Source organism: Lepisosteus oculatus, chromosome 22 (genome assembly GCF_040954835.1).
Source record: "Lepisosteus oculatus isolate fLepOcu1 chromosome 22, fLepOcu1.hap2, whole genome shotgun sequence".
Taxonomy (NCBI): domain Eukaryota; kingdom Metazoa; phylum Chordata; class Actinopteri; order Semionotiformes; family Lepisosteidae; genus Lepisosteus; species Lepisosteus oculatus.
Genome location: NC_090717.1, coordinates 5989508 through 6017382, shown reverse-complemented (window position 1 = coordinate 6017382; position 27875 = coordinate 5989508). Strand labels below are relative to the sequence as shown.

The window sequence follows — 27875 nt, the reverse complement described above, 5'->3', positions numbered from 1 at the left end:
TCGAAAAAAAAACCACTTTTCAGGAATAAGGCGATTTTGAATCATCGTTCTCATCAGAAAATGCAACTTATTCAAAAGAGTGCAATTGTGCCCCACCTGCTTCCTTCTCCCTCCCTCTGAATTTCTCAGTATGCTGATGGCTTCCTATTGGTGGAAGCTGGTTGGTTTTAATACTGTATGTCAATGTTTCCTGACTTTTTAAAAGAGTCGTTTCCCCTCAATATGCATCAGTACTCATTGAGTTACGGACAGGAAGCACATATAGGCAAGGTAAGATACTTCATTTTCATTACAAAATAAATTACAGAATTTATCATTCAAGCACAGTATCTTAAATTAAGATGTGATTCTAATGTCATCAACTGGGAATGGACAAGTGTAACGAAATACAGTTTTCTTATTTTACACTGACAATATATTTTATATATGGTCAAAGTAATGTATTACTTTGACCATATGTAATATACAAAGTGTTGGTGAGAGAAAAATAGGAATTCCAGTGAAAGCTAAATTAATTTGCTTTATAGTGGAAAATGAGATGTCCTTTTTTTTTCTGAAAGGTCTTAAGAAACATTCTCTGAGGGACACTCAGAAATTAACAGTTGTTCCACCTAAACTCGATGAAGCACACAGGATGCTAAAAATATATTTCTTGTGCAACATGTAGTGAAGTACAGGAAGGTACTGTACATATGAAAGCAGTCAGAGCAGCTGCAAATTCTGTTTTTACACCTGCTCCAAGACTTGTTCGGGTCAGGCTTCATACTACAGTAAATACACATTGGATCAGAATGGTGTCAGCCAGTTTCAGAGGAAATCTAGAACTTGAAGTAAGTGTCCAATATTCTCAGTTTGTGTTGAGTGTCTAATACAGTATGTGTGCATTCTGTTAAAAATACCTTTTACTGGTGTATAGACAACAGCACAATGAAGAGAAAGTTTAAAATGTAAAACCACCTATACATTGTTAATATGCATTTAGAGGCTGGCTTATCTTACCTACTGGGGAGGAGTTTTTGTCAATTTATAATAGGTTCTAGGTTCATGCCAAATGTCTTATCCACGTCTTTAAGAGGTCAAAATATAAACTAGACGTATAGTCTGAGCTATACCCTACTGGTGATGTGTTGTTGCGATAGTAATCCTGCTCAGTATGAGAGGAACTGCACTTTCAGATGTTTCAGATGCTCTTTCTGTGCTTGGCTGAGAAGGCAGTGGTGCAAAGCCACCACCTGTGGGATTATGAGTGCACGCCTCAAAGTCAGAATCTCCCTGATCTCAGCTCTTGATTAAGAATGATTTTTCTTAAAACATGAATTATTGTCCACAAAATGGAGCTTTTAATCAAAGTATCCTGAAGATATGTAGACAGATGTGCTAATATGCCATTAGTATATTGTGTTAAGTACCTTTGGGTGCGTGCACAAAGGTTCTGCTAAGAGCTCTAAGGCTTCTAGGTGCTTTGTGAAAGGCTGTAGTGAGCTCAGTCTTCAGCAACTGAACACCTACCAGCCATCCCACAGGATCAGGTACCCTTTGCTTTTAATTTGCAAGGCTTTGTCAGAGTGACGAGCAGTCAGGTTAGAGTTAATGCGTGTGACTCAATGTCAAGCACAAAGCCGAGCATGCCCAAACACACCAGTGGCATGTACATCAGACAGGGCCAGGCGTCAATGTCTGTGCTGAGCACTTAGTGGAGTTCTCTGCTGCAGCTGGCTGTGGAACAGAGGGTAAAGAGAAGCAGGGAGGGGGGTCCACCAAGCTGTGGCACGTTTTTGGCCCAATCTAGTGTCGGAAGGGGAAGCAGAACACATCCTCTCTTCCAGCAAGAAGTGATGGATTGTCCCTGGGCTAGGAAACAAGGAAGGCGATTAGATATGAAATCCCGAAATGAAATCATTCATACTTCCAAAGAATCCGTTCAAGGCCTTTGTCAATTCTGAAAAGGTTTTCTTTTGCTGTTTTAGAGTGAATCCCATGTGAACAATTTATTTTCAGAGACTTTCAGAGAACCTAGAAGACTTTTCTATTCTCCAGATAAAATGCCAGACCAGTAAAATCCCTTCAGAAAGGTATCCCATGAGACAGGCTGTGGTGGTCAGAGTTGTGGTCTGAATAATTGTTTGCACCAGAACTAATTTTAGATATTGGTTTTTACACAGACACCCTTTGGATCTATGTGAGAAACAGTGAAAACTGATCAGTTAGCGACTTCAACAGTTTTTTTAAATATAGAAACAAACAGTTTTAGAATGAACTGAGCTACACAGGAAGCAAGAGCTCTGGTCTCCACCCGTTTTGTTTTTGCCAGAAGAAGCCGATCCATGACCACGAGTGGCGACAGCGTTGTCGTCTGTAGATAAACGTGAAGGAAGTGGGGCTCTGGGGACTGGGGGTGTTAAGTCCAGTGAAGGGTCAGGCATGACAGCGCCCTGATAAACTCAGACTGCAGGAATGGCCGCAGAGGCCCCATGCTCAAGGTACAGTACCACTCAGGAACACAAGCACTCCCAATAAACAAGGGAAGGGGCAAGTATATTAGTTGTCCATTGATGTTTTCTAAACAGAAGTGGGACACTGAGTTTTAGATGTCTATTTGGTGACCAGATCACTGCAGGATGGTCATTTGAAAGTTTTATTCTATAAGTGTTGTTAATATTATTTATTGGCTTTATGAAGGTCAGAGGTGCTGAAGTTTGTTCTGTAGGGTGTTTTATCTTGAGGTGACTGAGTTAATGAAGATCCTGGAGTCTCACAGGAACCTTAAATTCACATTTTTTTACATTTCAGTGCTAGAAACCAAGCCTTCAAATGTTACCTAGCTAATACACCATTTGGTGGTTGTGACCTCTATTTCCAGTGACTTCACAGTTTTTACAATGTATGGTAAATCCGTTGTGACACATGTGATTAACCCTCGTTAATCACATTCACTGCCGGCTGTCTGAAAGCAGTCGCAAAGATTGTGGGCTTGGCAAGGCTCAGTGAGGCTCAGGGCCGGTGCTAGACTCCGACACGTGCTGAAGAGTCGGGCCGTGGCGAGAAATCTGTTCTGATTGGTTGCAGAGCCCGGAAGTGCGCAGCAGCCGTATCCAGCTGAACATGGAGGGGGCCCTGACCGCGCGGGACCGCGTGGGCATCCAGGACTTCGTCCTGCTGGACGCCTACACCAGCGAGGTCGCTTTCCTCGACAACCTCCGGAAACGCTTCCGGGAGAACCTCATCTACGTAAATACCTCTCGTTATTTCTCTGTAGAGAGCCACCACGACTCTTGCAGATACAACCTTTTCTTGACTGAGTTCCCTCTTGGGTGATTTACTGTTGATCTACTGGCTCTGTATAAATTCATGACTCCAACGCCACCTTCCACAGATAACTTATTCGACTGAGGATTTTATCACCTTCTTATGCAGCTGGGTATTTGACTGAAACCAATCAGGTGCAGCACCTTACTTAAGGGCGCGACAGCCATGTCTTCTCTGGGATTTGAACCCTGACCACTGCCCCACTCTGCACATCCGAAACAGAAAAGCAACTTCCAAAACCAAAAATCATGACCTTCCGAGGGAAATGCTTTTAATCGTAAAATCCTGCGCAGTTGCAGTTCACCTGCAATTTTTTTAACAAGCATGTTTTCAGAAAGGAATGGAGTCTGCTGCAGTAGGTTACCGTGTCTTACAGGAGTCAGAGTATGTTCAATGTCAGAGACCCCCTGAAGCCTGAAATGATTTTTTATCGAGACCAGTCTTTCAGTTGTGTTGTAGGGTGATTTTCAGAAGCAATGGCTGCCTAATCAGAAGGGACCTTGTCTCAGAAACCTAAAAGTTGGTAGTGCCTGTACTGCAGCACTAGGGACTGTAGTGTGGAGACGTGGGTACCAGGTTTCTGCTGGGGTCATTAGAGATAATTAGAGGACCCTGACTCATTAGTAGCATGTACAGAAAATGTGTGTCTCCCTCAGGGTCCTTATGTGGCCCTGCTCTGCCTCACTGCTCAAGCTATTCAGCACATGACAAGCTGTAGATGGGTCAGAGATTAGAATCAGACAGTGCCATTCATGGCCCAGTGGGCTCCGAACTCTGGCTCTCTGTCTGCCTGTGTTGCTTAGGCTATTGTCCCTGCAAAAAAACAACAAGCAGCCGGGCATTCTGTTCCAAACAAAAACAAGCAAATTAGTCTGCAAAGGACAAAGCACATTTCTGCATCAGGCCTGGTTTGAGTATTGATTGGTGGCAGTGTGCTTTAGCATTTGGTCCTTCAATAAGACACTTAAGATTTCTTCTTCTCTGCTCTCATTCACTGATATTTAAGCAGTTAACGCAGTGAATACAATTCAGACAGCTTGGGTGCTTTCTAATTGATTTTTATCTCTTCGGATTCTCACGCAATCTGTTTGCTCTCTCAGACATATATTGGTACGCTGCTGGTGTCTGTGAACCCCTATAGGGAGCTGGAGATCTACACCAAGAAACAAATGGACCTCTACATGGGAGTCAACTTCTTTGAGCTGCCACCCCACCTGTGAGTCAGCCTGTGTGTTTGTCGTGTGTGTATCTGTGTAGAAGTGCATGATGTCAGCACTGACTGCAAACTTCAGGGCTGATCACTGGATCTTGCAGTCCTACAGGATGTGCCGTTGTCTTTTACATAGTTGGAAAGTGTTAATTTCACCACTTAAGCAGAAACAATGAATGATAAAATATTACCTAATAAATAAATAAGTTATCTTGGAACCGAATCCAGAAATGTCAGACTCTTATCTTAGACTGTATTGACACCAAGATGGAAGGCTGGCTTATTATAAAGTGTGCTCTGTGCCCCTGAAGTGCCCTCTGGTTTGTGTTTATTGTGTTGCACTAGTTATGCCCTGGCAGATAATGCCTATCGCACCATGCTGTCGGAATCCAACAACCACTTCATCCTGATCTCCGGGGAGAGTGGAGCTGGAAAGACTGAGGCCTCCAAGAAGATCCTACAGTTCTACGCTGTGAGCTGCCCCAGCACAGAGCAGCTGCACAGCGTGAGAGACTGCCTGCTGCTCTCCAATCCCGTGCTCGAGGTCTGAGCCCCTGTCACGTGCTCACTACTCACTATGAGCCCAAGCTATGTTGTCTACCATGCAGCGGCTCAGAATAAGCTAGAATTAGAAATGCATTTGTCTTCAATTCTTTCATAGTGGGTAGAAGAACGTTTATTAGGTATGATCTAGTTATTGGCTAGATCCTACCATCCATTATCAGAAAGATGCTTATTCCCAGTGAGGACTGCAGTAATCTATCCCAGAAGCACAGCCTGCAGATTAGATGGGACACCAGTCCATTCTGGGTGTATTCACAGACACAGAGAGACAATGAGAGGCCTCAATTAAGCAAGCCATCATGCCCTTGCAAGGTGAGAAGAAATAGGGACACCCAGTGAAATCTTACTCAAACAGGTTGAACATGCACACTCCACACGGAAGGTGCTTCAGAGCATAATCAAGCCCAGGTCCCAAGTAAATACAGATGCTGTAAGATTATGTGAGAAGAAGCTCATTTGAGATATAATACCTCCACAGAAAATCCACATTTTGAGAATCTGTTAAGAGAATGTACTGTTGTCAGTATTACTGAACACTATGCACTGCCCACAGATAAGCTTGTCGTGGTAGGGTGAGGGAGCATGTGAAAAAGAGCATGATGATCAGGATGTCTTCATATAGTTTTATTGCACATCTTTACTAACATAAAAAAACAGTATAAAGAGGCTTTTAAAGAGACGAAAGTGACCATTGTTATGGTGAAAAACCTCTCTATGAAGCTGAAATCTCATTTTCTCTTCTGTGTCATTTGCACCACAGAGGGCAAATTGAAACAAGCCAGACTTAAACATCCCAGCTGTGCAGTCTGGAAAGCTTAGAGAAATGCCCAGGCAATTTAAATTGATAGGAATGAAATGGCTCTTGTCACTGAAGGTATAAGTGCTTTGAGTGGAGTGTGCAGAAAAGCGCTATATAAGTGTAAGCAATTAATTAATTAATTAATTAATTAATTAATTAATTAATTAATTAATTAATATAACGCATTGTGATGGATTCCAAAATATTTGTTGTAACATTCATTTGAACAGTCTCCATTTTACTTTCATAATATTGTAGAAATTCTTAGGTTACCTGCTGCATTTTGCTGTATGTAACAAAGAAAATGTCTTTGATATACAGGCAGTCTTCCTTAGTATATCTTTCGGATTTATGTTGTTTTTTTGACAGGCTTTTGGGAATGCTAAAACACTTCGGAATGACAACTCTAGTCGCTTTGGGAAGTACATGGATATCCAGTTTGATTTCAAGGTACAGCAAGTGTGCTCTGGTTGCCAGGGAAGACTGCAATGACTTTTGATCTGTCAGGTTTCTTATGAAACCACTATTAAATATAATTTATAAAAACAAAACATTATTAATGACCATTGGCTCTGGAAACAAAACTCAGTTGACATAAAAAGTACAGAAGATACCGAAGACATACTTTAGAAGAGAGAAAGCATTTATAGCTTAATGCACATTTAAAATACTTTTAGGAGTATATCACTAGAAATAGGTTTATCTTCTGTTTGAGTGAAGGATTGAAAACTGGTGCTAGGAAAATAAAAGAGTTTTAGATAATAGTAATCCTTTATGATTTCTAAGTTTTCATCACTTAATTTTCATTATAGATTTGAAGACAGGGGGCTTAAAAGTTTGGAAGAAGGTTAAGTGTCTCTCAATTTCCAGTGTTCCCAGGACGTTCAGCTGCAGTAACATTCATCTTCCTGTAGGGGGAGGCGGTGGGGGGTCACATCCTCAGTTACCTGCTGGAGAAGTCTCGGGTGGTGCACCAGAACCATGGGGAGAGGAACTTCCACATCTTCTACCAGCTGGTGGAAGGGGGGGAGGAGGAGCTGCTGCGCTGGCTGGGCCTAGAGAGAAACCCCCAGCATTACAGCTACTTGGTACAGGTGAGGTACAGCCTGAAATGGCGGCATTCTGAGCAGTGACAATTTATGTTCTTAGAGGCAGAGCCCAGACCCATAAAATAAGATACAGAAGTGTCTTTTCCACCATCTCCAGTAACATCCAGTTCTCCTCTGGAAGTATTCTTGCTCTAGGGCCTCAGAGCCTGTCAGCCACGTGTTGTAGTGATTCCACCCCTACCAGGTGAAAACTACAGTGCTTTACTCCAGGAGGGACCCCCTGTACTTGACTGCGTGTGGAGATCACAGTGCGTCTCTTGTCTCCCTGGCAGGGGGAATGTGCCAAAGTGAGCTCCATCAACGACAAGAGGGACTGGAAGACTGTGCGCAAAGCTCTCTCCATCATCGACTTCAACGAAAATGATATTGAGGTGAGATTTCTTGTGCCTGCTCTCATGGAGCAAATAGGTTCTGCCTGTATGTGCTTTTAAGCCCCTTAGTGCCCGTGATCAGAACAAATTGAATCAAGGTTTGTTGAATAACTTCCTCTCCGTCCTTACGCAGCAACTGTTCGGGATCATAGCCAGCGTCTTACACCTGGGAAACGTCACGTTTGACCCTGACAGCAAAGGCTACGCCACCATCAAGAGCCACACGGAGCTGCGCTGGATTTCAAAGGTGAGACTGCGATGGCCTTCCAGGGCTCTTCTGCCCTCAGCCTGAGCCGGGGAGACGCAGGGGTCTGACTGTCCCGTCTCTTGTTGTACAGCTGCTGGGGGTCCCGGCTCTGGTGCTACAGGAAGGCCTGACTCACAGGAAGATAGAAGCCAAAGCTGAGGAGGTGAGGCCGCCACACTGAGAGATCAGCGCCAGCAGGCTGAAGATAGGCAGCAGTTCACAAACAGCAGCAAGACCACTTGAAAAATGACTTTAATCCCTGCATGAAAGTTTACTCTGACCAGAACACAGCAAGGCTTAGGAAAGTGTTGTATTAATGGATTTTTTAAAATAAAAACATATATTGTAGTTATACTAATCGGCAACTCTAAAGTGGGAAAACATACAAAAAGCAAATTATAATTAACATAAGGGAAATATAAAAACAATGCAAACTACCATACAGACCTCTAGAAAGGACATGTGCCATTATTTCAAATCTGCAGCCTTAAGTGGTGTATTTGCAGATGTGGTGTATGTTTTTCTTTTTTTCCCCACACAAACATTTGATAGGAACACAGGGCTTCACACCCAGAGCTTCCAGTGTCATCGATGGTGGAATGCAGTCACTCTTTTCTGATTGGGTTGACTGTGGACAGGCAGGAAAGATCTTGAGGTGTTTCTCTCGTGATCTCTAGGTTCTGAGCCCACTGACTGTGGACCATGCCTACTACACCAGAGACGCCCTGGCCAAAGCAATCTATGGGCGCACTTTCACATGGCTGGTCAACAAGATCAATGAGTCTCTGGCCAACCAGGTGAGGGGAGTCCTTAATGTATCCTCAGTAGAATAATATTCTTTGTGAGTTGTGTATTTGGAATGGCTTTCTGAGAGCACAGCTTACAGTGCACCGATACAACTGTGGCAAGGCTGAGATCCGTTTTTACTTTGATTTCAAAGGCAAAAGTGCATGAAATCATAGTGCTCTTATTTAGTTTCATGGATGAAAAGACTTGAAGGAAACTGATTGTCCCTTTGATTTGGAACTCAGAATAAAGCAAAGGCTACTGTATTCTGTCTATGGCAAATCAAACCTTATTATAATACACTTTTACTGTAGGTTACACAGCCTCCATGCTTATTAAAGCCTGCTTTAAGAAGCTCACACCTTACTGCTCACTCTGTGGTGCACTCCTCTTTCTTAATAGGATTCCAGCAGAAAGACTGTGATTGGCCTGCTGGACATCTATGGGTTTGAAGTTTTCTACATAAACAGGTAGGAGGCTCTTAATCTGCATGTATACATTTTCATTGATGTTTCTTTCAGTTCTTGAAGATAAATCCATTCAAAACAAGCTACAGTACATACGAGTGCTATATACTAGGTTTTCTCACAACTGTTCCTAGATCAGGTCATGGAGAACTACACACCTTTTAGTTTTTGCTTCAGACAAACTCTCAATTATATATCTTTACCTTATGTTCCCTACAAATAGGGTTCATTTGAACTTTCCAATTGTTTTAGGCTCTTAAACGTTGGAGGTTGCCTTGTATCTACTGCATTTTTTAAGTAACTTAAGATCTCCATCTTATGGGATAGGGGAAAATAAAAAGCTTTCAAAGGTTCCTATTAGGTTCCTTTTAGGGTAAATTAAGAATTCAGTTGAGTAAAGGTCTTGGCTGGGATAATAACAAGCAGTAACAGGCAGGTGTGTGTAAGACCAAGACTGGAATGCCCTGCTGTGCACTGTACTGTATATATGGGTCCTCTTCTTCGGGAGCTTTAAATCCATTCACCTCAGGTGGCAGTGTTTGCTATGCTAATTCTTGCATAATAATTATTTACAAGTTCTAGGCTGATATACAGCCTATTTTAAGTTAATGGTTTAGTTTAGCCCTAGTGAAAGTAGCATGACTGTAATGAGTAATGTAGCATGTCAATGACTGGGTGTTTCTCTGCATTTCAGTTTTGAACAGTTCTGCATAAATTACTGTAACGAGAAGCTGCAGCAGCTGTTCATTCAGCTGACGCTGAAATCGGAGCAGGAGGAGTATGAGATGGAGGGCATTGAGGTAAACCTTTTACAGCCCTATATCACCTACAGTATATGCACTAAATGCTTAGTTGTTTTGGTAAAATTAAACTTTCCAATAAATCTCTGGAAAGTTTTTGGTATGTTTAGTGCTCTTTTTTCACAGCTGAAAAGTCACACTGAAGTATATATATGCAATCTATGTTTTGTTCTCAGAGGGTGACACAATTTGTGTTTGAATGAGTGAGTGCTGTATAAGTGTTGGAGTATTACATACATTTGAGGGTTTCACACTCGTTTAGTAACACATTTGAAAGATTGAATGTGATGCACTCAATTATGATGAATAATTGTGATCAAACTCACAGGAACCTTTCTGTTGACCTTTTCACAGAAGTCTTTCTTTAAGAGAAGTTGAGGCATTTTTCAATTAATCCACATTTTGCTAAACACTGAAGACTCCAGTTTTCCATTCTACATTTTAAACCCCTTTTCTCCTCTCTATGTCTCCTTTACAGTGGGAACCTGTGCAATTTTTTAACAACAAGATCATCCTTGACCTCGTGGAGGAGAAACACAGAGGAATTATTTCAATTCTTGTGAGCAAACAGTCTTGGACACAAAGCACCCATGTGGGCATGAAACACCGTTTCCTTTCCTCCAGTACACTTTAAGATGGACATATCCTTCTGTTCTGATAAGCCGAAAAGACATTTCTGCTGAAATGACTACGTAAATACAATACAACTACTTAACTTCTTGGCAAACAAGACGTACTTGTTCCTTAAGGACTAACAAGTCCTTTTAAGCAGACAGAAATACCTAGGACATCTATAGTCCAAGAAAGATTAATTTAGAACAATAAGATAAGACTCTTCCTCTCCTTCTTCCTGCTTTAGGATGAGGAGTGTCTGAGGCCAGGAGAGGCCACAGACCTCACTTTCCTGGAGAAGCTGGAGGAGAAGATGGGCAATCACCCTCACTTCGTGACGTAGGTACCCCACTTCAATCTTGGGTCTCGCTACAGTGGACCATGTGCACTGAGGATGCCCTCCACATCAGCTTAACTCAAGCAAAATCCCTTTTCTTGATATCGAGAAATACTTGAACACACCAAAACCAAAATGAAAAACTCATGTGACCCAGGTGTCCCTTTTTCCGTTTCTTAATCTTTGTAACAAAAGCAGTGTTGCATTTGTGAAGTTTGCGATCTTTAAGAATTGTACGCTCCTCAGCGCTGGAGCTGCTCAAGGGGCAGCGGTATCCTAGCTGACACGTAGCTTCCTGTCCTGAAACCTTCAGACACAAACTGGCTGATCAGAGGACTCGGAAGACACTGGAGCGAGGAGACTTCCGTCTGCTGCACTACGCCGGCGAGGTCACTTACTGCGTCATCGGTGAGGGAAAAGAAGATGCTCTCAGCTCAACACATGCAGTGTACCTGCACAGTGATCTCCTGAGCCCTAAAGCAAATGAATTATTTTATTACTGGTGTGTGATTAGGATAGTTTGTGAAGATGTGCGGGGTGGTTGCTGTCTATTATTGGCTTTATGTTTGTATATTTATATTATATGAGAAACAAATCTATGCAACTAGGTGTTATGGCAATAAGGTATTGAACTTGAACTTGAAAGACAAGGTGCCAATATCTGAGATGGTGACAACTGGATTTAATGGGTGTTTGTTTGGGTGTTAAAAGTGAAGTGTTTTTACTCATTCATGAACTACAAATGTGCTGCATTTTCGTTTTTGACTTTTTTCTCAATGTAGGGTTCCTCGACAAAAACAACGATCTCTTGTACAGAAACATCAAAGAAGTAAGTAACCTGTTAAATATGATGACAAGATAAGGGAATGTGGGATAGTCAATTGCTTAACTGTTTCTCCTTGCACATTAAAGAGTACGGTATAATTGAAATATTTAAGAAAGCTGATATGGCTGATTGCAATAAAATGAACTGAGAGCTGAGTACTGCGCAACTGGGGTACCCAATGTCCCAAATATCGAGGTCACAGTCTAGCAGGTTTCAGGGGTCTCTTTGAGCTACCATTAGTATATGAGTTGTGTAGGAGGGTTGGAGCAGTTGAATGAATCTGTAAATGAACTAGTTTAACCCTCTTCTTACCTTTGGCCTTTAGATGGATTGGCTGGATCGTTGCTTTGAGGATGAGGGTTGCAGGGTTCCTGCTTAAGGGCTTGCAGGGGGGTGTCAGTGGGACTGAGGTGTTTCTTTTGCTGTCTTCTCTACCGCAGGTGATGTGTCAGTCCAAGAATGTCGTTGTGAGGCAGTGCTTCTCCTCCTTGGAGCTGGACAGCAGGAAGAGGCCTGAGACAGTGAGCACAAGTGCAGGGGCAAAATAAACTGGGACTGTTGAACACGCACATCATTAGAAACACTCCCTTCAGCATGAAGAAAAAACCTATTTCAGACATAAAGAGGGGGAAAAAAAAAACTCTAAAATTAAGTTTTTATATAAGATTAGAAAATACTGCGATCGCAGTTCATCTCACCTGTCCCGAGTAAACTTAATTTACAGAGCTTTACAATGGTCAGTGTTACTCATTACCATGTGATCAGAGCTTTCCCTTGAGCTACTTATTTCGGCCATGTTTGTGTTTTACTACTCAAAATGGACAGAGACATTGGACGTCTGAGCAAAGTCAGGAGGGAAGGGAGAAAGCAGCAGAGGCAGAACATGAAGAATGCCAGATGGAGAGTGCACAGATGAGAAGTGTCCGCGTGAAAGCGGGAACGATCGATACCGAGGCAAAACAAAAGTGTTGCTAGGCTAAGAGAGGAAGTCAAGATTCAGGATTTTTATTTGCCGTATACAACAAGTGTTTTGGAATGCTTACTCGTTTCAGCTGTACCCATAACAGTAGAGAAACAATAGGCACAAATGACAAACAGACATGGACAATAAATTTAGACAATAGACGTTATACAGCCAAGACAGGACATAGCGCAAACAGTGCAGCACCTTAAAGTGCGGGTGCTAATTTGAGCTGTTTATGATGCGGACTGCTTGGGGGAAGAAACTGTTTTGGAATCTATTGGTCAGTGTTCTGATACAGCGATACCTCCTACCAGAACCCAGGGGTGAAAACAGATCGTGCCCAGGGTGAATTGTGTCCCGAAGTATAGCTTGAGCCCAGTTGTGGCAGCAGCCGAGATATACAGTATCCGGTCGATGGAGGGTAGCTCGGTCCCAATGATTTTCTGCGCGGACCTCACAACCCTCTGTATGGCTTTTCTGTCCATAAGAAAATCCATCCAGACAGCAGGGTCAAAAGATGAAGAGAACATTTCTTTTTAGTTTTACAATTTGTTTCAAAAACAGCACGCAATGGTATGACACAACAATGCCCTGTTGCACCACACAAATCTCCTACATGACCCCGAGCAATGAATTAGACCCAGAGACAAAGCGTTTCTAATGAGCTTCCTTATTAAACACACCGTCTCGCCACACAGATCTCATATTTCTGAAGGCTTGCCTGTGTCTCTGTAGGTCGCCACCCAATTCAAGAGCAGCCTGGCAGGCCTGACAGACATCCTGATGTCTAAGGAGGCCTGGTACGTTCGCTGCCTGAAGCCTAATGACGCCAAGCAGCCAGGTGAGAGAGAGACTACATAGGGGATGCCAGGCAGGGGATGGGAAGAGGAGGACCGATTTGGAAATTTGAAAGATTTTTGAGTGTGGGGGGCAAAGAGAACCAACTTGTGGGCAAGACGTTACTGAGCTTCATAGACAGTAAATTTGATTTTTTGAGTTGTTCACTTCGGTCCGGCTCAGTGAATCGGTGATGGAAGGTTTTTCTGAGCCGGGCTATTGGGGCAACACTGCACAATGGCGATGGTATCTCTCTCGCTCGCCGCCCCAGGTCGCTTTGATGACGTGCTAGTGCGGCACCAGGTGAAGTACCTGGGCCTGATGGAGCACCTGAGGGTCAGGAGGGCAGGATTCGCTTACCGCCGCCGATATGAGATCTTCCTGCAGAGGTGACCTCTTTGTTCCATCTCCCCTCTCTGTCTTATTGCTCTCCTTGGGTCTTGCGAATGGACTGCAATTCCACACTTCGTCACCCTCAACAAAAAGATCTTAGCGCTGCGCGCTTAGCGTGATCATAATTTTATTATTTCCCATGCAGGATTAGAAAGGATTGTAGATTAATATATGCTGCAAAAGCCTCCAATTCTTGCACAAACCTTGTTGCCTCCTCTCTAAATGTGAATACTCCAAAGATGTGATGAGCATAGGTGTTCTACACTTTTTCCTGTCTTTCTGCAATATCTGCAAGTCCGCACAGCCGAGCACAGAGGGATGCTCTTGTGTGTTCTCAGATACAAGCCCCTGTGTCCCGATACCTGGCCACACTGGAGAGGCGTGCCTGCTGAAGGGGTGGAGCGGCTGGTCAAGTTCCTTGGGTACAAGCCTGACGAGTACAAACTGGGCAGGTAAGTGGTGCCACCCAGGCAGCTAGCAAACCAAACCTCTCCCAGCAATGGCTGTACTTGCCTTGTGACTGCAGCCAAAATCATGAGTCTAATCAAGTAATGTAATTTAAGATGATATAGTTATCCTGGCTGTGAAGAAACTGTTATGTGGACACTGTTATAATTGTTGTATCGCTACTACTGGGCCTTGAAACTTCAATATATACTGTAGCTGCTGGTTGAACCTTTGTTTTTTCTGTGCTTGATCTAGAACAAACAACACCATAACACCATAATTCTTTCCAAGTGAAAACTTCCAACATAAGACATTTTATGTGCCATCTTTCATTGACTTCACTTCAGAAACTAATTTGTTTCTTAAAAATGTGCCTTGCCGCTTTTGTTTTATAATTTTCAAATTGTTATTGAAATGGTATTGGGCATCCCATTGGAATTACAGTACATCTTTGGTGTTAAAAAGTCATTTAACTTTGTCTTGAAAACCAAATACAGTTGCAATGAGTGCCAGTAAATTGTTATCCAAACCCAGTGATCTCCAGATGTTCTCCGGCTTTCTTCTAGGACAAAGATATTCATCCGTCATCCCAGAACGCTTTTTGCCACTGAAGATGCCTTTCAGATCTGCAAGAATGAGCTTGGTGCGTGGTTTCTCGTTGCCTTCCCAGCTCCGCTTGTCTGAAAAGGAACTGTTGTATGAACTCCTGTTTACTTGAGCCACCTTGTCCCTTTCTGAATATTGCAGCAACGAAGATCCAAGCCAGGTATAAAGGTTACCGTGTGAAAGGGGAGTATCAGAGACAGAAAGAAGCGGGTGAGTTAATGACTGCCAAGACACTGGCAGATTTATACCCATAGTGCACCTGCTCTTGTATTAATTCGCTCTTTCTATCTCTTTCTATCTCTTTCTATAACGGGACAAGATAAAAAACACAACACAATTATATACTGTAGCTTTCTTATTCCTACGGAAGCAAAAATAACATTTTACTGACAAGCATCTTGTTCATGTGTTCTAAAAAATTAAATGCTAGCACAGGACACTCACCCCAGTCGTTAGAACTTGAAAAGTGAACCGGGGTATTAGTCACATGGACGCTGGGCTGACGTGACAGCTTGGGAGGATGTTGGTCTCCTCTGTCTCCTCAGCCACAAAGATAGAGACCTGCTGGAGAGGAGTCCTGGCCAGAAAGGAACGCAAGAGGAGAGCCTGGGCTGCCAAGACCATAAGGAAGTAAGAGGAAGTGCTCACCTGTGGTTTTCTCTCCCAATACTGCAGTGACATAAACCGCAGATGTATACTGAATATTTTTGTGCTCGGTCTGAGGTCTGTCTCACAGATTCCTGATGTATACAGATGCCCTCTTCGAAAAAAGGCACCTCTAAATATTATCCACAGGTTCAGGCGTCACAGAACACTTCCTTGCCAGCTGAGCATAAATCAGCACTGTGTAAAGCCGTGCTATTCTCTAAAGGACGTTAGATAGCTACCAAATACTGCTGTGTTTGTGTCCACTCTTGTGGTTTCCTTGGTACTGTTCCACACAGGATGTAAATATGGGAGGGCTCAGCATTGATGCTGTTTCTATAGATTAAGGTATTAGAATGAAGGGCCAAGGGTTTCGTTTGCATGAGCACTGCAGCACATTTTGGATTCCTGTTTGGCCTTGTGCCCAGGCCTCCCCTCTGCCACAGATACAGCAGTGCTCGGCAGTACAACACAGCTGCTGGACGTCTAACATCACAAAACACGGTGGACTTGCGGTCTGTGTCAGTCTGGTCTCGCCCCCCTTTCGAAACGCAAACAGTGAGAGGATTCTGTTTTCTCCTGCTAGGTTTATAAAGGGCTTCATCAACAGAAACCAGCCCCTTTGCGAAGAGAACGCTGACTATATAGCCTTTGTCAGGCACAATTATCTGGTGAAGCTGAAAGACCATCTCCCCAAAAACCTCCTGGATAAAACCACCTGGCTCAAACCTCCTTTAATGCTGGAGACGGTAGGAACTCTTCACACCAGGCTCTCCAGACACTGCCATGCTGCAGCTCTTTAATAATAATAATAATAATAATAATAATAATAATAATAATTGTTGTTGTTGTTGTTGTTGTTGTTATAGTTTTGAAGGACAGGACATTTATTCTCGCATTTTGTTTTTGTCTCCTTTTTTTCACTCTTTTCTTATCTGTTTATGTGTGTACTGTATATGTACAGTATTTGCACATGTACAGTTTAACAGCTCATTATTGCATTGGCATAGAAATTCTCCCCTAATGTATATTCTTCCCATGTTCACAGTTGGTTGGCCAAAGTGGTATTTGAATTTCCCAAAAGCTTCACTATTAAAAAAACAATAGCAGGCTGAAATGGCAATTGGCTGTACGCTGTGAAAAGGCGAGTCTGGTGCTCTGTGAGGCCTCGCTGCATGCATCTCCTGATAAGCTCGCTCTCCTTGCAGACTTCTCAGATTCTGCGCAGGCTCTGCACACGGACCATGGTGAGGAAGTACGTCAAGGGGGTCACAGCCCAACGCAAGGCCCAGGTTCGTGCTGATGTGCCTCTTTCTCCAGCTTTTCAGGAGCACATTTAAGATTTTAGTGCCCATAGCATGTTTGAGAAAAATGCCAGATGTCATGTACTGGGCCACAAATGTTTGTTGTTGGTTTTTGGGTTATGGACATAAAACAATATAATCCAGATTGTTTTTCAGCACCTACTGTTTTGCACAGGGCTGTTTTCTGTATTGCCTTGATTGATGCTAGGCATGTTGAACACTCCGAAAGCTGAAATAGGTACTGTTAATGGAACATTTTAAATCCATGGCTATAATCTGTATACAGACAGAATGAAGCCCTATTGTGGTCACCACAGACCCACAACAAGACTACAGTTCCACAGACGTCTGGTGTAAACTGATCAGTTATTCAAGCATTAGCAGTTGCTAGAAATGACTTAATTGTAGCCAGTTGTCTCGAAATCAACAATGATGGTGAAATACAGACAGATCAGTTTTAATGTGTTTCACACTGAAAGCTGGGACATTATCTCTCTTCTCCACAGTTGCAGCTGAAAGTGGTGACCAGTGCCTTATTTAAAGGGAAGAAAGATGGTTACCCCCAGAGTGTTGCCAAACCCTTTGCAGACACCAGGCTCAGTAAGTCATTTCCTTCAGAAGCCGTGTTGTGTGTAATCTGCAAAAAATTGTTGTTCCTTTTGTTGCATACCTGTTTCATTTAGGAAAGATTTGTTTGTGTACCAGTGTGAAGTTGTGTAGTCCACTTCTAAATCAATGACACTATTCTCAGCTTGCAAAGAGAACACAGAAACATAGATTTGACTCTGCTTTCTTACCTGTTAGACATGATCTCACAGAGCATTTATTTTTCTTTTCATTCTGGCTTCAGATGAACAGGACATAAACATGAAGGTCCAGCAGATTATTCGCAATGAGCGAGTGAAGGTAACATGACCAGTCAACTGCTTATAGCCCTGAAGTGGACCTCTGTCCTTCATCGAGGGCTTTCTTAACAAAAAGCGCTAAACCAGATTCCTCAGTATATTGTTTTTGACCATTTTATAGCACAACAATACATTAGCAACACTGTTATGTTCATGATATTGCAGTTTTAAGAGGCATGTTTGGAAAGGCCTAAATGTCACTGACCATCCCTTAATGAAGGCAGGAGCTAGAGACAGCTCGGACTGCAGGAATGTTTTATGACGCTTGTTGATAGTGAAACGATAAGTCCTACTTGTTTATAAGAAAGCAAAATGTGGTTAACAGGACTAAACCCAGCTTACGTTTCTCTGCAGTACGGCGTTCCGGTGGTGAAGTATGACAGGAATGGGTTTAAGCCTCGGCAACGTCAGCTCATATTAACTCAGGCTGCAGCCTATGTGGTAGAGGATGCCAAGGTGAAACAGAGGGTGGACTACACCACTCTCAAAGGTAACCACCATCACCATCACACGCACTCCTTTTATAACACCTGGCCATGGAGTATTTTTTTAGAACCTGGTTTCTTCCTTAATACAAGGTAGATATCAATGTGCAAAGCAGTAGTGTTTATCATTCATTGATCATTCAATCATCCCCCACTCTCAGAATATATATGCCATCATATGGACATATGCCAGATAGGTACTTTTGCCATTTCTAACTTCTACATGTCTGGTAGTTTTCTGCACGGCACATTGCATCAGGAATAGTTCAAAAGCTCGAGCTGAGTTATTCATTGAGGTGAAACGCTGCTTCTTCTGAGTGTGGAGACTGTGTGAGCCCTCTATTTCCACAGGCCTGTCTGTGAGCAACTTGAGTGACGGCTTTCTCATCCTGCATGTTCCCCTTGAGGACAACAAACAGAAGGTAAGAGCCGTGGTCAGGCCCCAATGAGGACTATACAATACCTGCTGAGTAAGCCAGTCAACTCCTCACACTAAGGCCATGCACAGCATTTACTGTAATGTGAATGTTAGGTATAAAGGGATTTGAAATTTGTCTCCTTAACCCTGCTAAAAGGTTTTGTTCAAACAAAAAGGTAAACTGTCTGGTATTTTGAAATAAAAGATGTTACATGATATGATACCAACACCTTGTACAAAGATGTTAAGCCTATTCCTTTAGATATGGCAAATTCTTCAGTATCAGAATACCAATTCCAGATGGATGGGTCTTATCTTAACTACCTCTTTCCTAGTACCAGTCATTAACAAGAGTTTGCTCTAAGGCCACACTGTAAGAGTGTATATATGATTTTGATACTGTCTTCTGTCTATTTCTCTGAACTTTTCTGTATAGGAGATTATCCTATGATTTTTTAAGAAAACATTTACCAGTGTGCCCATTCACCTTGAGCAACAAACTTCTATGTCCTGTGTTGCCTTCCTTTCTTAACCAGGGGGACCTGATCTTGCAGTGCGACCACCTGTTTGAAGTCGTGACAAAGCTGTGTGCGTTAGCCAACAAACAGAACTCTGTCAAGGTTGTGCAGGGCAGGTAAGCGTACTCCATTGTTCTCACCCGAGAGTCATGTCCTTCTATATGTAAGCGCTGATTGCATGCTGCTTCACTAGTTAAATGTTTCTTGGGAAGGGAGAGGATATAAACTATGCTACCGCTACCATTAAAATTATATGGCAGATTGCCCTGATGTTGGGCAATATGTTTCTCTTCATACATACATGTCCATTACTGTCAACTTCCAGTATCAAATTTGCAATCCAGCCTGGAAAAGAAGGAACTGTGGACTTCAGCACTGGACAGGAGTCAATGGTTTACAGGGCCAAGAATGGACACCTCATGGTGGTATGTAGACATTTGACTTTTAAAACCAAACAAAACCATGGGATTGGCTTTTAAATTTTAAACTAATCTAGATTTGAATGTATTTGAATTTTAAATCAGTTTAAATTTCCTGCTAGACTTTAGTTTTGGTATTGCTTGACCTAATGCCATGATCTTTCAGAAGACAAAATTGCAATAAGAGACAAATCTGCTCCAATATTTGTCTTTATTGTCCCAGGTATCCACAAGACTGAAATCACGATGACTTTTCAATGAACCTGGATGCTGTTCAATGACCTTTACAGACCAGTCTGTATCAATGCTGTGCGCCCTATAATATTTTATTTCAGCACACAACCCTTTAGGGTTCAATTTTATCCTCAAGAATATAATAAGGATATTGTAGCACATGATTTACTTTGTAATAATAATGCCTACAGTCTCCAGAAACAGCTTCCTCTATAACTCCATTACTCTCCAAGGCCTTTGCCTGTGATTGATAAAACAAGGTTGTTCAGCTTTTAGCAGACAAACTGCTAAATGGAATCAATTGTGTTGAACATTAGGTCCTAGTTTGTGGCATGGGGGTGCGTATTGGGTAGATGGTACACCACTCAATAGTCCTATTTCAAATGATAATTTTTACAACCATATCAATGTATTGAATGTAATCCGCAAACCCCAGAGATATACTTGTTGACAATTTTTAATCACTTTCAGTACTCATCTGTCTCTGCACTCTTTTAATTTGACTTGCACAGCAGTCACTGTAGGTCAGGTGCATTTCCTGATGCTAAAGCAGATCACTGGGCTCTCAGGCACCAGAAACTGTCAAGTTAAAGGCAAAACAAATCAAGGGCTATGCTGTTAGGCTATGCACCTGATATAAGGCTGCAATGCTGACCTTACACTTAATACACAGTACAAACCTCAGAAACTCATGTACTTAATCAAACTGTAGTGGATCTGAAGGACAGTTTGTGCACAAAAGGAATGACATCTCTGGGAATTGTGGCTGTATACTGATGGACTGTAGAAAGTAAAATTAATTTCAGCAGGTGTCGAAGTGCTTAATGTCTTTTTATGTATGCAAGTATATAGATAAATAATGGATCTCATTACATTCCACCTTAAAAAGACATTGGTTTATTTTGTGATATTGAAGCCATATGTACCATAACATTTTTATATGTACACACAAATTCCTGTTTAAAATAAAGCTAAATCACAAAGTGCTCCAGAATCGTTTATTGTGATCATGTATAAATATAGCTTAAGCCTTTCTCTGTGCACACTTTTACAAAGAGAAAGTATGTATAATGATTGTAAAATATACCTATTTGTATCTTACAAAATACAAACATACATTCCTTATCTGTTATGCTGGGATGATGCACAGTGATGATTCAAACACTCACAAGTGCCAGAAAAAAATGTAATCGTGTTGCCACTTTGTATTTCTACAATGATTATTCCATTCCATTAACCAACTCAGCTGATCAACTGTAGATATATACATCACAATAAGGATCTATTCTCCAGCATTATACCTTATCTGGAACTCTTCAAATTTGCATCACACATCGCCCTCTGCTGGCTGTCATCTGCATTGCTAACATTTTATATTTCATACTGCCTCTCTGCTCGGTAATCTGCAAAGCTAATATTTTGTGTCTCAAACTGCCCTCTGCTTGCTATGATCTGGACACGCTGTTAAGGTACTGTCCATTCAATTTCCAGTACACAGCTGCACCATTCATCACATTCCACACAAAACAGATTAATGTGCCATACAGTACAGCATCTTATTGTAAAACCACGCAATACTCCAGTTTCTCTCTGTAATCATTAACTGCTCTGCTTTCCAAACATTCAAACTGTATTATCATGACATTTACCAATAACCTTTCAGAAACACAAATGCCCTCCGCTTGCTTCAATATGTTTTTGTTCAGATGCTTTACTCAGCATACACAAGTTAAAACCTTTTAATTTTCATATTAGAGAATAAAAATTCTCAAAGATGTTAGTTACTCCTGTGACTCAGGCCTCAGCACTCTAGAAAGTTAATTGTGACACGGCCTGCAAAACAGCCAATGCACACAGTAATACACAGAAGGAACAGACAGTACATGGAGTGGAGTTCTCAGATTACAGACATTTTTCAAAACTATCAAATACAATTCCAGACTGGTAAAAGGGGTTAGCTACTAATAATCCCTTTATGGCAACATACATTGAACAGAAAAAAAAATGTATATACAGCAGCAAAACTTTCGTTTGTTCTCTAAAAGTTGTTTTTACTTAACCGCTGCTTGGTCAGGATTTGGAATGAACAGTGTTTTGCCCTGTAGACAAAAAGGCCCCTCTATTTTAACGTTAATACAATGCTGGGGCATGAAGCCTAATTTTAATTTATAGGTAAACGTAAAGGCTCCTACTCCCTTTGAGAAGCATCTAGTGTGCCTCTATCAAATAACGCACAAGGATCCAAGCTCCCACAGCCTGGAAAACTGCACAATCTTCCTGTCCCTTGAGCTTACACAATCCGAGATCTTTTCAGAGACAAAGGTAACTTTTATAAAACAAGTGTAGGGTTGCGTAAATCTAGCGGGGGGAGACATTTGAGTTCAGCTTGTGTTCCGATTGTGCCTTTTTGTTTTGTTTCTAAAAGTCACTGAGGTTTTGGTCTAGGGCAGTCGTGTTCTGAACGGCCACAGAAATCAGGCCTGCTCTCCAGCTTGCCTTATGTGCCCCACTACCACATGCAGCAGCAAGTCTTCCTACTTCACCAGGCACACTTTGTCTCCCCCGAAATGTTTTTATTAACCTCACCGTTGCATAACACTTAACCGTTTAAACCCCCGTTGCTCTCATGTGTGCCTTTCAGTCTGCGTGAGCAGAGGAAAGCCACTTCTGAATCTGCAGCATTTACAGCTTCGGCCCCGGAAGGCAAGTTCAAATCCACTCACAGCCGAAGGCCGTGACAGAATAGCTGAACTGCAAAAAAAAAAAGGAAGGAATGCAAGCCAGACACGTTTTTTGCCATTTCTAGGGGAACAAAGGAAAACAAAACGGCTTCTTTTGCCGGTTTTAAACAAAGGGGCAATGCATGAGGACAGGTCAAATATTTTTTTTTTTAAAAGAAGCCACTCCGGCTAAAGGGCAGCAGTTACAGCGAGCTGCCTGTAGAGGGAGCCGGCGGGGCAGGGGGCTCGCGAGGAGCTGCGCCGGTGGCGGTCCGGCGGGCGGGGACGGGCCGCGCTCTCACTGGTGGTGGTGGGTACGGTCGTCCGGCCTCTTGACGTGGATCCTCCGCACGCGCTCGATGCGCTCCCGCTCCTCGTCCTCGTCCAGGTGGTGCGAGCGGCCGGCCGCGCCCCCCGTGGCCTCCAGCAGCGCGTTGTCTGGCCCCCGGCCGTCCTGGGACTCGTACAGCAGGATGTTCAGAGTCTCCTCGTAGATCCGGGCCTCGGGGAACTCCACCTGGGAGGAGGGGGTGACAGAGAATAACCAGCTGGGCAAGACAAGCTCGGTGTCTAATATCAAACCTGAACTGGTACCTGCTTCCGCTGCTGATACGCGTACAATCAAGCACGAGTGAGTTAAAAGTTAACTGACTCCTGCAGTATTACTCCAGACTGCAGCCCCTTTCAGCACCACTGTTGAAGCATTTATTGCTTCGCCAAAAGAAGCTTCTTTCAAGACTCATGTCAAAAGCTCACAGAGACCCTCTACACATGGGCTAGGCTGACTGCGTTTCACCTGGGGTCTCAACAGAGCTGGTAACCATCAGGCTGAAAACAGAAATGCACCTTGAAAATCACCACGTACAAACGCAAAAGGAAAGTTTTGCTCTCCCGTTTCACACTTCCCTGAAAAATCACACTCAATCGCCCTGACACACCAACCCACCACAGCCCCACTTTGCCTTCCCATATTGTCCAGGTGTGGGTGGCACACAGGTGGTGGTGGAGGGGATCCCCATTACCTGTAAAGCGCTCTGAGTGCAGTGTCCAGAAAAGCACTATATAAGTGTGAGGAATTATTATTATTATTATTATTGACTTCTGATCTCTCAGGTCTAGTCTCCATGACACACAGTGTCCACCATTTTCTCATAGGCTGTCCACTGTCGGCTGAAGATCAAGTGACGATGCCTCCTGCTATCCCACATCTCCTTCCCCTGCTGCACGCTGTCCGCCACAGCTGCCCCCCGGCCGTACCTTGGTCTGCTTCTTCTCGGTGGCGTAGACGATGGAGGTGCAGCACACCTCCGCGATCTTGCGGCCCTGCCCGTAGAAGGACCAGCAGCAGATCTCGTCCCCGATGACGTCCTTGATGAACAGCACCCTCCCGTTGAAGCGCAGCGACAGCTTGTCGAACAGTTCGATGTTCTTCAGCATGTTGTCGTCGGAGTTACTGCAGGCGACAGACGGCGAAGGTTTTAAGGCACTGATGCGAGGCAGGCTGGGGCGCTCGTCTGGGCCCAGTCAGGGGAGTCGGCCGCCACCATCACCAGCCAAGACAGCTTTCTTACCTGGTATAAGAATATTTGTTGTTGCTTCTATTGTATAACAGCTTGACAGTAGGCTGCAGATGGAAGAGAATACAAAAGACAGCAACGGTAAGAATTAAGACTTCTAGTATTCTCACAACAGTTTTTTTTATGCTCAAATACACACCACATCACTAGGCAAGGCAAATTGATTTCTATAGCACATTCTCGTACACACGGGTAATTCCAAGTGCTTTACACGCATAGAAACCATAAAAAACAGAAATAAAATAAAAAATAATTAAAAGAATATCATAAAAGAAATAATTAAAACCACAATAAAACTAAGCAAAAGCAGAGGATAATAAAACCATTTTTAACTTCGATTTAAAAATGTCTAAGGTTGGGGCACATCTAAGATCCTTCGGGAGCTGTGCCATTTCACCACGTTCAGTTTCAACTCTAGGCACCACTTGCTGACCAGTCCCTAAAGACAGATAGATACTTTACTGATCTCGTGAGGAAAATTGCAGAAAGATCTTAAGAGACCTACCAGGTCAAACATATTGGAAATATATTTTGAGCCTAACCATTGAGTGATTTATACACAAGAAGCAATACATTGAAATTAATTCTATAACTAACTGGAAGCCAGTGTAAGGATCTTAGAATTGGAGTAATATGCTCAGTTTTCTTGGTCATTGTTAAAATTCTATCAGCAGCATTTTGAATGAGTTAAAACTGTCTAATGGTCACTAGACTAAGATATAATACTACAAGAGATGGACGCAGAGTTATCAAACCAGAAACTGCTTCATCACAGTATAACTTTTCTGATGATCAGTCCAACAGTACCCTGGGTTTTAATGTGATCCTTACCTTGTCAGAGGTGGCGATGAGTCTCTGTTCCTCCTTAGACGAGGTTACGAGCGGTACCTTGCAAAATGGTTCATACGTGTCTTTGTTCTTAAAAGACAAACAGAAAGGCATTTGTGTCGATTAAAAACCAACGCCGAGGGTCAGACTTTGCACAGATCAACGTGAAAGGTGTGACGTGGACATGCTGGGCGGTAGTGCCCTTTGCATCAGACGTGCGGGCGGTAGGATTTGCACCTGGAGAGCGGCCTGGCACTCATCGGCCAGCCCCTGCACCAGGTAGTACTTGGCTTCAGCCAGCAGCTCCTCCGTCTCCCTGCGGCTCTCGGGCAGGGGCACGGCTCCGTCCCGCAGGTAGTTCAGAATCGTCCCGAAGTGCTTGCCACAGCGGTCGATCAAGATCCAGCCTGTGGGAGGAGACAGATGGCTGAGGCAGTCGAGACACAGAGGAACCAAGCAGGCACAAAACCAGATGCACTATATGGGCCTCCTGGTAAATGTATTTTTAGATCTATAATCAAGATATAATACTACAGATAACGGTTAATTTTCTGAACCTTAATTATCCACTCAATAAATCCAATTTAATAGCAGCCTTGCAGTGACATACACTCACATGAACTCCCGTCTGACTACATACATGAGTTACAACACATCCTAGCATCCTTGGCATCCTAGGCAGGCTTTGCTTACATTTCACTCAATTACACTTATTTTATTTCTCTAACAATTAATTTTTTTTAAAGTTTTCCTCTCACACAGTTTTTTTTGAGTATACTAAAAAGGCCAAATTCCTTTTCCACCTTCAGCTACAGTACGTCATTTATCGGCTTTTACGGTGGATTATGAAAAAAACAGGGGTATTTATAACCCCTCCTTCAGATGAGACGTAAAGCCGAGATCCTGACTTTCTGTGGTCCAGGGTGTTTCTCAAAAAGAGTAGGGATGTTACCCCAGTGTCCTGGCCAAATTTCCCCCTGGCCTTTATCAATCATGGCCTCCTAATAATCCCCATCTTTGAACTGGCTTCATCACTCTGCTCTCCTCCCTACTGAGAGCTGGTGTGGGGAGAGTGTACTTTGGTGCTGTGGCATCATCCAGGTGGGGCTGCACACTGGTGGTGGTAGTGTGATTCCCCATCACCTGTAAAGCACTTTGAGTGGAGTCTCTAGAAAAGCACTATATAAGCATAAGGAATTATTATTTATTATTATTAATTAAAGGGACATTAACCTCAGAGCTAAGAGAACACATTACACTTTAACTGCAGTTAAATAACCAGACCCAGTGTGAAACCAAGAAGTCGGGCTGGAACAAAAACACAAGGCTCTCCAGGAACCGAGTCTGATCACTGCTACACTACAGCTTCAAAAAGATTCCTCTAGCAACAAAGCGTTTTGAGCGGTACAGGCTCTGAGTGTTCTTGTGTGCTGATTGCAACTTCAAGCTCGGGTGCCAGCGGTGTGTTCCTGCTGGCGCGAGTGAGACCCGCAGGGATGCCAAGCCGGAGCCGACTGCGTACCCTCGCTGTCCGTCAGCACCTCCATCCTGCCGCTGAACATGGCCTTCAGCATGGTGTCCTGCTTGGTCAGGGTCTGCATGGTGGTGTAGTACAGCGCCCCTCCCACGTTCAGCTTCACGTACTTGGAGCTGGGGCTGGAGCCCTTGAAGGACGTGGTCCTAGTTGTAGCCGCCGGCACTGCCGAGCTCACCACGCTGTCACCCGACATCTCTTCCTACACGCAGACGCACAAGAAGAGAACACCGGCACGGTACTGAGGACAGGAAGTGACGCAGGCAGGTTATCACGGAGAGGCAGCCTTAACGCCTTTCTACAGGTGTACCTGCCAACAAGCTTGCGTACTCGGCGCAAACTGCACGTTACAAATTACACTAATCACACAACCTCCTCCCCCATGAAAGCCTGGGATTGGAGTACGCAGCTGGCGAGTGGATTCACGATTTGATCGATTTCCAGGCTGGAACAGTAGCCGGGAGTTCAACGTTTTCTATGCATATAAAAATCAACCATCCACATGCAAAAGACTATATTTTAGGATTAAGGATTAAAAAAACAAACACCCAACGTTCATTAAATGTTACAGGGGTGGGTTAGGGAGGGGGAGTAATAGCCCAGCCCCGTATCAATCAGCGCCAGATAATTAACTATATAAATCGGACCATTCCGCTATAATCGAAACCACGTTTAAACCACGGAATGGTTCTTTCCGCCGTTTCTTCATTGTTCTCGTCATTCTGGATTTTGTTAATTCAACTGCGTTTTTGTGACTGTGGCTTTTTCTAAATTCATTTCCTTAAGGTCTCCCAAAGTCTGTTGGGAGCAATCTTAAGAGAGGTGATGCATTTTCAAGTAACAAACACGTTTAAGGCAGATCCTAAAGAACCCTGTATAAATAATTCCCGTATAGTCCCTGATGTCTTTGTCACAGAGATGAAATGGTGATGAACGGAAAAACTACGAAGTTTAAATATCCCCTTTCTCATCGCTACTTGAAAAAAAACAAAAATACGTTGCGAAAAAAACGTTTCTTAGCTAACTCCGCGTTTTGCTCTTTACAAACACAATGGCAGCTTAATAAACAACACGAGAAACTACAAGATTATTTATAGTTTCGAAGTTAAAACTTCTTTGTTTCTTACCATAGAACCCAGAAACACTCCCAAATCAGACGAGAAGGAATCACCCACTTCCGGCCCACAGGCGGGGGTTCTGTGAGGTATTTCCGTTTGGCTCCACGCTCCGTGGGAGGGGGAATGACGTAACCATGCAATTATCGGAGGATTGTCAGGGCGTCCTAAGGGGCGAGTTCTATTCATAATGTACAGTATACACGTAACTTTATTATCCTTTCAAAAGGGTAGAAAGTTGTCTTTGGCATCACCGTACAAAAGTAAGTAAAACAAATAACAAGCAACGTTAAATACCCGTCAAAAACAAACAATAGTCCCAACCAATCAACAGTGCGTATACAATAGACTCATCTCGCTCTGTGCATATTGCCCTATCATTACATTAATCTGATAGCTTCAGGCAGGAAACAGTCACTAAGCTGTGGTTAGTACACCGACTGTACAAGGAGCAAAATATTTCTTGTTTACATTTTTCTTGGACGTATGTTT

General features: G+C 43.1%; 2 protein-coding genes across 3 annotated transcripts; one reads left to right on the top strand and one right to left on the bottom strand.

Moving 5' to 3' along the window:
* Positions 1-212: 212 nt before the first annotated feature.
* On the top strand, positions 213-20603 carry myo1ha (myosin IHa). Of its 2 annotated transcripts, none has more exons than XM_015366345.2 (32): positions 213-270; positions 3067-3228; positions 4407-4522; positions 4862-5021; positions 6249-6329; positions 6794-6973; positions 7261-7359; positions 7493-7606; positions 7698-7769; positions 8284-8403; positions 8795-8862; positions 9554-9659; positions 10138-10218; positions 10519-10610; positions 10922-11016; positions 11391-11437; positions 11875-11955; positions 13134-13239; positions 13507-13624; positions 13967-14080; positions 14642-14718; positions 14823-14891; positions 15227-15311; positions 15913-16075; positions 16535-16618; positions 17137-17230; positions 17481-17536; positions 17890-18025; positions 18372-18442; positions 18975-19072; positions 19282-19381; positions 19599-20603. In XM_015366345.2, exons 1-32 carry the CDS (start codon positions 223-225, stop codon positions 19623-19625), a joined length of 3120 nt encoding a protein of 1039 aa, XP_015221831.1. In that variant the 5' UTR covers positions 213-222; the 3' UTR covers positions 19626-20603. The 2 variants fall into 2 exon arrangements, with proteins under 2 accessions (XP_015221831.1, XP_006640272.2); XM_006640209.3 differs by having other exon boundaries at positions 4862-5060.
* kctd10 (potassium channel tetramerization domain containing 10) lies at positions 20594-27498 on the bottom strand. Its single transcript, XM_015366347.2, has 7 exons — positions 27396-27498; positions 26257-26470; positions 24972-25141; positions 24738-24824; positions 23901-23953; positions 23587-23782; positions 20594-22846 (listed from the first exon to the last, which is right to left on the bottom strand). Exons 1-7 carry the CDS (start codon positions 27396-27398, stop codon positions 22628-22630), a joined length of 942 nt encoding a protein of 313 aa, XP_015221833.1. The 5' UTR covers positions 27399-27498; the 3' UTR covers positions 20594-22627.
* Positions 27499-27875: the final 377 nt, after the last annotated feature.